Raw genomic sequence first — 10,548 nt, forward strand, 5'->3', positions numbered from 1 at the left:
AGGTTCCATAACAATATTCTCCTCTCCATGCCATACTAACTTCTGTGTTCCTACCAATCCAGACTTTGAAGTTTTGCTCTACTTAATCAACAAACATTACTTCATAGTAATAAAATAATATGCTATTATATCTCGTATCTTGGTAACCAACTTCTAGCACGCACATATTATTATATCAGCTAACCCTTACTGATGCAAAGAAAATAGGCTTTCAAATACCAACAGCAAGATTTAACCACGTTTTCTGTCCATGCTTTTCTTCAAAAAATCATTATTATGCAGATATAATGGCAAGTCCATACGTGCAAGCAGTTGCTAAAGCACATTCAAAAGGAGAATTAGAACATTTTAAGCCCCTTCGTATCACTGCCAGCAGCTGAACAAACGAGAACCCTGACACCCCCGGAGGCTTCCTCACAGCATATTTCCATAGAGCTACCCTGCCTCGCTTAATAATCTTCCCTAGCAGGTAACATTCATTCTGAACAATTATTGCCCATTATTTCTTTGTCAGAGGCAATACAGCCTCTGAATACTGCAAAGGTCAATCCCCTCACTGAGCATTTGGTATTAGCCAAACATGATTTCTTCTTTAAAAAAAAAAAAAAAAAAAAAAAGGCAAGCCAAGTTTTGTTTACTTTTAAAATTAGAAATAGAATAAAAATTCATCGAAAACTTTATCCTGACAGGATTATTACCTGGTTTTACAGATTACATCTGTCAACATATTTTGCAGACATTTTAATTAAAACCCATAATATTTTTCCAGAAAGTTTTTTCCAATCAAATCTGTGTGATTTACAAACTACGTTTTTTGGTCTTTCTGTATTAAGTAATTTGAGGCTTAATTTTGAATGTGTTGGTCTCATGCCTATCAACATTTTTTCCAACTAAACAAAGCTGCAAATTCTATTAAAAACAAACAAGAAAACCCCAAACTTCTAAGCATTCCAAACACCTGCATCTCAAATATAAAGGTTTACCTGTTTCCTTTATTTTCAAAAGACTATATTGGCAAAGAAAACACCCCAAACCTTTCAAACAGATTTTTCTTAGCAACCTACAATGGAAATTAATGTTGTTCACTGATATATATCTTAAGGGGGTAGTAATACCATACAGAATGTTAGTATTATATTAACCTGAAGAACAGAGAGGCTGTTTCGAACTCCAGCAACAAGCTGTTATGCTGCACCTAAAGATCACATTTAATACTCTCACCTATGGGTGGTCCAGGAATTTACACTAAATCTAAGTCAGAGAAAGAAATGGTTGAAATGTGAAGAAAGCTTTTTTTTTTTTTTTTTTTTCCTTCAATAAGCACTTCCTAAAGTAGCCTGGCCAAGTCCAACAGACAAGAGCTATTCTCTGCTATCCTCCACAAGAGCAGACAACTGAGAATTCCAGAAATTTTAAACAGATTCACAGACACTCCCCTCCCCACGCCTCCCAAAGGAACTCACAAGGTGCTAAAGGTAAAAATGTGCTAGGCTATTTACTTTTGGTATCTTCTTGGCAACACACTGTAATTTTTACCCTTCCATAAAAGAAAAATTTTCCAAAGTGCTGAAAAACTTGGCACAGTGAACATGAAACTAACTTTACACAAAACATCAGCTATGCAGACATCTTTTTGTATTCACTGCCCCTTATTAACATAAAAGATACTGAGAAGTAGAAAAAAATAGTAATATTTTTGTCTCTCAGGTACAAAATTATACATCTGAGATTAAACAATTATAATAGGCACAGCTGGTTGTTTGGGTTTTTTTTATTCTTTTCAACTAAAAGTCAAGGATTGGAAATGGTTGTCATGGGAAGTTTTCAAGACCTGTCTGGATAAGCCCCCAGCAGCCTTATCTGACCTCATAGCTGACACTGCTTTGAACAGGAGGTTGGACTAGAGATGTTCTGAGGTTTCCTCCAACCTGAATCATTCTATGATTCTATGAAAAAATGCACATGCATACTCAAAATTCAGAACAAATCCTTCTCATGCACTAACTATACCTCTAAGGAATATAAAGGTCCAAAGCTAGTAAGATAGCTACAGTGATCTGAACCTCCATAAGCAAGAGAATCAGATCATCATCCATCCCTATCTTGGTAACTTATAAAGAAACAAGAAACAATCAAGGATGATTGTCTAACCATGCTGCAGTAAACAAGTCTAAATTCTGACTTTGGGATGACTTTCATCCCTCCATGTAAACATCAATGATACCTTTTGCATCAAGTTACTCATTATAACCTTTTTAATTAGATATTAGCTATGTACCAGATTTCCCTAAAGCTAGTCTCTATGTATACTAGAAACTGTTTAAACAAAACTGTAATGGAAAAATATTTGTCTTGGGGATTTGTATGTTTGAATTTAGACCTATATAAGTAAAGACAGTGCTAAGCAGTATTGGAGTCCTACTATATAAACACACTCATGGAATCTTACATGCTTTAATCTATTTTTTACATAAACCGAAAATAATCACAGCCATTGCAAAATCAGTGCAACACCACGCAAGTTTATAAGGTGTTATGTCAACATCCTTTTCCTTGGAAGTAGTCTCTCTTCCATTACTTTCATGCCTTAATTTCTGTAACAGCACTATTTCCAAAAATAATGTTGACTCATCTAATGAAACACTACCAGGATGAGCTAGCAGGAAACAATAGCACCAAGGGCAAAGAAAAAGCAGTAGCCTCCAGGATGAGAATAACACAGAATGAAGTCTTTGATTCCACAAAAAGATAGACTGCTTCCTCCAACCTACCTAATTCCACTGGCTTCACAGGAACTGAATTTAACACAATTAAAAGAGAAAAGGTCTCTTTAATTCAAAGTGAAATAAAGCAATTTAAAAGTCTCCACAATAACTATGTGTAATGACCCTATTTTGAAGATCCAAATGCTACTTAGGCTGGACATTGTTCTCTTTACAGTAATGCTTTTTCAGGTTTTAATAGCTAGTTCTTAAAATAAACTATGTTAATAAAATACCACCATAATTTCCATCTTTATCCTACCCCAATGTACTTCACACCAAAACAATTCAACTAGCAAATAAATGTTTCTAGACATCAAATCCCTTTCAAGTCAAAACCTGTAACATTTACACATACAGAATATATCATGACAAATTACCATCCACTACTCTTAGTTATGAAAAAAATACATATGACATAACTTTAGAAGAGGGATATCCAAATGCTTCACCTTCAACAGAATTAAGGAGTTTATTGCTGAGGGCTCTTCACAATACTGTTTAAAAACCCTGTTTATTGCTAAAGTAGACCAAGCCTTGAGCCACATCACCATTTGCTGAGCTTCTATCCAAAATGCTTTAGTAACTGGCAACGTATTTAATCCTCCTCTGGACAAAAATTCATCTATGAGTCTGGCAAGAAAAGAGGTATTTCAGAATGAATGCCAGAAGGTAGTTTATAGAACATCCAGTTCTCAGACACTAAAAAAAAGTTGTGTTATACTGCCTCCCAGTGCACAGCATCTGCCTAAAGCCCAAATGAAAAAAGCTGAAGGATCCATTTTCAACATGGAACTACTAATAATTCCGACTAACAAGATTACAACTGACTTAGAGCCTGTTCCCAAAAGCACTGAAGTTCTTTTGAAAAATTCTGGACAGAAAATAATATTGGGATTTCATTTTAATTTAAATAAGGACCAAAATTGCAAAAGTAAAAACAAAAACCAGGCAAATTCATATGGTGAACTGCTTTTTCATTGAGTACATGTACAACATCTCATATAAGAGAATCTTGGGACAAATCAGGATTTCTAAATAATGGATAAAAAAAAAAGACAAAACACAAGAATTTTACAGCAGATATAATTCCTCTAGGAAAAGGAAGCATCATTTTTAGATTTTTATAAGTAAGGTGACCTAAGCAAAAGCATTTCAAAGTCAAAAATATACACAGATATCTGTTCATGTCTGTGGGCCTCATATCATGTTCTGAAACACTAGTACTTCGAGAATTCAGTCTTCCAATGCTGACCTTTCAAAACCCTAGTTAAAGTAATTTCATAACTGTGTAAGTTAACATCCTGAGATGTTCCTATCTAGCACACTATTTTTTTAATCAGTAATAAATGCATTAACACTGATGTTCAGAAGAATGAATAATAGTCTAATATAGATATTTAGTAATGAGGCTTAAATTCAATGTAATCACCATTTTCAATTCATTCAATACAATTCAATTCATTTCAAAGATCATGAACACACAAAATTGCGGTTTTTTTTTTTTTTTAAATAAGTCATTTAACAAAACCTACAGCTGAATTTTACTGGGAGAAAGAGGCAGGTGTACTTTCTAACATTTTTAAGATTAACATTATTTTTGCTAGCTCCTAAAAAAGTAGTAGGGTCGCTGAGTACAGTTTAATGAAGTCTAACTGGGGCAGTTCACTTATGAGAAATGTCAGACCCATGAAATGAGTCAAGTCCATCAGTCAAAAATAAATGAAAGCAAATGAACTTGATTTGCTCACTTGGACAGTATTGAAGAATCCTGAAAACGCACAACTTATGATTTAACCATCAAAATATGCTGTTTACAAAAACACTGTCACAAGCCAAGATTATAAGACTCCTTAGTAGAATGATTGTAACTTAGCTTTAGACATGCAGGTAACTGATCCCTTTTGCTTAGAGGAACTAATCAAATAAAAACAAATCAGCTTTATAAACAAAATGGAAGAAGGGGAAATACTTACAGCAGTTGGATCCTTCAAATGGAGCTGAGTTGCTGTCACTTGTTTGAAACCACCAGGATAGCTAGAAAAACAGAACAAACATACAAGCTTAAGGCTATATATGCACAAGCACGACATTAACGCAAATATCCGTTTTGAACAACGGTGTAATGGTATTAAGCCTTCAAAAAAGTTGTTCTCATGAGGCCAACAACTATTTTATTAGAAAGATTCTATCTTGTCAAGTACCTCAGTTTAACACCATTTGTACTTTCTTATTTATTCACCTAAGTTTGCGTTTCACAAGTAGATGGCTATGTTTTTAAAACTGCTTATTAAATACACCATGGCAGCTACAGAATACAATGGGAGTAAGATATAAACTTGGAAATCTTTCAAAATGACCAAGACTCACAACCAGTCTGTGGCTAACATGCAAAGCAACCATTTTGAAAAGTATTTTGTATTTTCTTACCATTTTAAGTAAATCTCAGCACGATTTTGCATATCTACTGTTACTGAAATGCATCTGTCTTTTTAAAGTTCATGTGATATGGTAAAGTTCCACTAATTCACATTCATGCATATACTTTAAATGAATCATACAGGAACAAATTACATGGATCTCAGGTAAAGCTGAATTTCATTCTGATTTAATCACTTTATTAGGTATCAACCTAAGTGAAAAGAAAATAAACTCAACATCATTGAAACATGTCCACTTAGGGAGCTGCACAGTAAATGCAGTATTCGTTTTAATTGTATAATTTCTTTCACTTACTCAAAAACAACTTAGGTACTTACAGAAGTGCTTTACCTTACCCATAAGTTTTTAGTGAAAATTTTTAAGCCATAGGGGTGGTGGAGGAAAAAAAGCATGCATTAATTTCCATCAACTCTGAACAAGAACTTTCAGGACTGAAATACTAGCAAAATTAGCTTTCTATGTATGATTTAGTCATCTCCTGACTGGATACATTTTGAAACTTAGAGATTACTATCTGTTGTTATTGTATAAAATAAGAGCAACTGTTCTTATTTGACTGAGTTGATCATTGCCATACCATCTGTAATTGATTATTGCAGTTCCATCTGTAAACAAGTTATGTCTGCCAGAATAATATATTGTACACTATGGTATACATCAGTACATCTTGAGAGCATTTAATTTCTTACTAGTTTTTCCAATTTCTTTTTTTTTTTTAATTCATCCTCTGATTCAATAATATATCAATCTTGATATTTACTGTTAGGTAAACGTACTGGTAGGATAAAACAATTGAATAATAAAATAATTGGCAACTGTGTATATCTTAAATGTGCAGTGCCAAAAGAAATGTCTTCTACTGCTTAGTAAATAGAATAGTCCTGATCCTTGGGTTCATGGGTTCACACAAAACAACGTGGCTCACCAAAACTGTTAACTTACTCAAATGCTCTGACTATTTTTGAGTTAGATTATTTCTCTAACAACGTACACCAAGGGAAAAAAAGGGAAAAAAAGAAAAAAAAAAAAAAAAAGGTTTGCATCATTTTAAACACATATGAAGACAAAACACATAAGCAGGAATTCCCTTTTGAAACAATATGCTAAAAATGACATGAAATTTACCACTAGCTCTTTTGAATATTTATTGTAAAGCTTACCCAGTATGTGATGAATATACCTTCTGTTCCCATTTGTTTCCAGAGAAGGCAATATGTCTTGTATTTATTATGACAACATGATCTCCACAGTCACCTACAAAGTAGAAATTAGTGGAAAGTATTAAGAGAACCATAGGAGTAATCAACCAAAATATCAACTACAAAGTGTGTGATACATAGTAGCACATAAGTACACATTTCATAAAGCTCAAATTTTACAGACCTGAGTTTTTTGAGCCACACCATCCAAATCTGCACTTAAACACCAACATTAATTACTATTCTTGTTAATAGTCAGGTTAGAATGCAGGTGAGCAGGTAAAATACCATCAGACTAAACAATTAAACCACAACAAATACCCAGCTGAAATCTGGTTTACAGGGAAGTATATTCTTTTATTCAACACATTGTGCTGCATATGCAGCTATATTTCAAAAAACTCAGAATAAAAAAAGGCTAGTTCTAAACAGTGATCTTAAATATTTGTTTTAGTTTTCTCATAAAACAGTACCAGTGTTTACTGGAGGACTGAATATTTTGGATAAGTAAAATAATTCTATTAAATTATTACAATCTAGAGCTAAATATATAAAAGAAACAAAATGATTGGGGGTGGAGTGGGGGGAGGAAAGCCCCACAAAAAACCTGAAACAGCTCTGTTGGGAAAAAAACCCCACATTTTCATCTATCAAGCAGAAGTGAATGCTACAGCACACATAGATATGTTTATGTTTAGTGTTATATCAGCAATTTTCACATCAAAATGCAAAGTCTACAGTCTATCACCAATAGCTTGCCAGATACAGTTACTTTAATAGATCTTCTTTAATAAGTCTAATAAAACCCATACTATCTAAAAAAAATGATGAAAATATGTAGGTTTTAATTTCAGAACTAATCATCCTGATCAGCTTTATAAGCTATAACCACCCATTCAATTGGAAAATTATTTGTCCAAAGTTCACTCTCATATGCATTACCATATTTTGAAGAGGCTCATTTGATTACAACATTTTGGAGTACGTAAAAAATCACAGAATCACAGAATGGTTTGGGTTGGAGGGGACCTTAATGATCATCTAGTTCCAACCCTCCTGCCATGGGCAGGGACACCTTCCACTAAAGAGTCCCTCCCCATCTTTCCTGTAGCCCCCTTTAAGTACTGGAAGGCGCCTGTAAGGTCTCCCTGGAGCCTTCCCTTCTCCAGGCTTAACACCCATAACTCTCTCAGCTTGTCCTTGTAAGGGAGGTGCTCCAGCCCCCGATCATCTCTGTGGCCTCCTCTGGACCCACACGAGCAGGTCCATGTCCTTCTTATACTGGGGGGCCCCAGAGCTGGACACAGCATGGGAGGTGGGGTCTCACAAGAGCAGTACTCTGCCCTACTGAGGGGCAGAATCCCCTCCCTCAACCTGCTGGTCAAACTTCTGTCAATGCAGCCCAGGACACAATTGAGTTTCTGTGGCTGTGAGCGCACATTGCTGGCTCATAGTCAGTTTTACATCCACTACTACTCCCAAGTCCTTCTCCGCAGGGCTGCTTTCAATCCACCCATTGCCCAGCCTTCATCTGTGCTTGGGACTTTCTCCATCCACGTGCAGATCCTCGTACTTGGCCTTGTTGAGGTTTGCATGGGCCCGCCTCTCAAGGCCTGTCAAGGACCCTCTGAATGGCTCACCTACACCTGCTCACAATACAACATAAAGAACCAGATCTCCCAATTTTTTTTAAAATCTGGCCCACCGGTTTTAGTTCTGTATTGTGAAGCCGCTCACAAATACAAGATGCAAGAGGATGAGGGTAGAGAAAAAGTGAGGTGCAGAAAAAACAAAAAAATCCAGATTCAAACCTCCTGAACAAGGTTATATCCCTTTATTTAGGGCATATGGTCTGACAGCATCTAAAAATACGTGACTCTGGAAAATAATGAAAGATTATCCTTAAAACTGAGAGTAATATGCATTAAACAAATTTCTTCCCTTCCTTAACCACAGCTTAAATTCAGCTCCAGATACTTTTCAACACAATAAATAAATAATAATTTTATGGGGAGGTATCTGGATACCAAATTAAAAACAAAACAAAAATCCCCAGAATGTTTTTCTATCTAAGGAACTGTTACCTTACAGACACTAAAATATTTCTTGTTAGTTCAGAAAAAAAGAAAAATAGAAAAAAAAAAAGAAGTGTTAAGTACAGCAACCACAAATTCATGCATACTCTACCCTCTTAGCGAGTATCAAATATCTCAGTAGTAGTAACCTATCAATGTCAGTCTCAGGTGTAATGCATTTGGTACTGATTTATGGAATAGTTTAGAACAAATAAAGTTATCCTTGAAATGACTTTCCAGGATTTTTTAACTTCATGGACATAAAGTACCAAATAGCTTTCCCACAGGACGACCAAAAACATTTCCTCTGTGTCTGCTTTATGTTCCAGACAGCCTTAGTCTCCAGTGACATCTTGTGGATAGGACATAATTTGCAACAGCAGAACTCAGTATTTAGAACATCTTTAGAACACTACAACTACTACCTTCTATTATGAAAAACAGATGGAGTATAATTTTAGTATGTACACTCTACATGTATGAGCAAAGTTTAACTCCTTTATGTTTCATAATGTCTCTTGAAAAGTTTGCACGCATATTACAGAAAACACTGTATCATCATTATGAGGGACCACCTTTTTATTATCTGTAAAATGCTTATCACCGCAACACAAGCACTACAGTATTACAAGTAAGAACAAGATCACAGACACATCTTTACTGCTGAATCTTTTAATTTGCAGCAAAGCAAAATTATTTTTTCATTTAAACAAGAAGATATCTTTCAACAATGAGTACATCTCCCTCCCATTTAAGAAATGGACACGTTTCAGCCTCATCATCATCACAGAATGTCTGAGGTTGGAAGGGATCTCTGGGGGTCATATTGTCCAACCCCCCCCTGCTCAAGCAGGACCAGTGTTTGAGTATTTTTAAGGATGGAGACTCCACAACCTCCTGGACAACCATTTCCAGTCACCCTCACAGTAAAACATATTTCCAGATGTTCAGAGGGAACCTCCTGTGTTTCAGTTTGTGCCCACTGCCTCATCAAGACAGGGCTTCTCTGGACCTTACTCAGAATGAAGAACCACTCCAAGGCTCCACAGTGTTGTGCAGCTACTGAAATGTAGCATTCAGAAAACCTAATCAAGAAACACATCAGTGTTCCGTTATGTGCACTATGATTTAAATCTTTGCATCTAAAATCAGTACATCAAAACACATGTCAAGGTTTTAAAAAAATAAAACCACAATATACTGCAATTCAGCTACTTAAAATAAATTATGAATTCATAATGACCTTTATATGGATTGGTAAAGACAATGACATAAGGTTGTAGAGGAGTATGAAGGAATAAGATGAGAAGAAAAATTAAAATATTCATAATTTACAAACAACTGAAAAATGTAACATGTATCAGACTTGATTTTAAAACTTAAATCAGAAGAAAAATGCTAGTGAAGGAAAGCAAATTTACTTATATCTATTGCAATACTCACTTAGTGCATGATAAATAGGTTTATGCCTGCCTTCAAGTCTGAGTACAGTCGCAGCTGCTATCTTCCCTGGTGGCTGCATCTTCGCATCGAGAAGGTACCAGGCTCTGGCAAAAGTTGCCCATTGCTAAAGAGAAAGAGAGGCAGTACTTAACATAGTAAAAAAACACACTACTATACATAAATCTAACTTCTCTAATGAGATTGATGCTTTTTGGACACTCCAAAATGCTAGAAAAAATATTAAGAACGCCTCCTCCAAATAACGTTTAAATAAATGGACAGAGAACGCTGCGATACAGCCAGTGCCATATGTGCTTCCAACGTCTGTGGCTGCAACAACACTGAAAGGTTTAACAGCTCTGAGGGCTTTCTTTCAGAAGTAAAGATCTCTTGCTGCAAGCTTCCGTGACTGCCAACTGCCCTGTAAACTCACGACAGGCTGCTTAACACCCAACACCTCTTTCCCTCTCAGCGAAGGGAAATCTCCCCCCAAACGTACTTTTATGAACACGAACGGCCTGGGCCGCCCTCAGCGGGTAGCCCTGTCCCTCACAGGCACTCCCGCACCCACCGACGCTGCCGGTTCCCGCCAGCGGGCCCCTCAGGGCGCACAGCGGGCGCAGGCCG

General features: G+C 36.0%; 2 protein-coding genes across 2 annotated transcripts in view; one reads left to right on the forward strand and one right to left on the reverse strand.

Annotated features, from left to right (window-relative positions):
• Nucleotides 1–10,075, reverse strand: part of MRPL13 (mitochondrial ribosomal protein L13) — a 34,122-nt gene extending 24,047 nt beyond the window's left edge. The window contains 3 exon segments of the mRNA XM_026841516.1: nucleotides 4,739–4,799; nucleotides 6,365–6,458; nucleotides 9,922–10,075. Of these exon segments, the coding sequence (XP_026697317.1) occupies nucleotides 4,739–4,799; nucleotides 6,365–6,458; nucleotides 9,922–10,075 (309 nt within the window).
• Nucleotides 10,076–10,195: 120 nt separating this feature from the next.
• Nucleotides 10,196–10,548, forward strand: part of MTBP (MDM2 binding protein) — a 36,352-nt gene continuing 35,999 nt past the window's right edge. The window contains exon 1 of the mRNA XM_026841517.1: nucleotides 10,196–10,316. Within this exon, the coding sequence (XP_026697318.1) occupies nucleotides 10,196–10,316 (121 nt within the window). The remainder of the gene's footprint in view (nucleotides 10,317–10,548) is intronic.

This window comes from Athene cunicularia, assembly GCF_003259725.1.
Source record: "Athene cunicularia isolate RWA chromosome 2 unlocalized genomic scaffold, athCun1 chr2_part1, whole genome shotgun sequence".
NCBI lineage: Eukaryota > Metazoa > Chordata > Aves > Strigiformes > Strigidae > Athene > Athene cunicularia.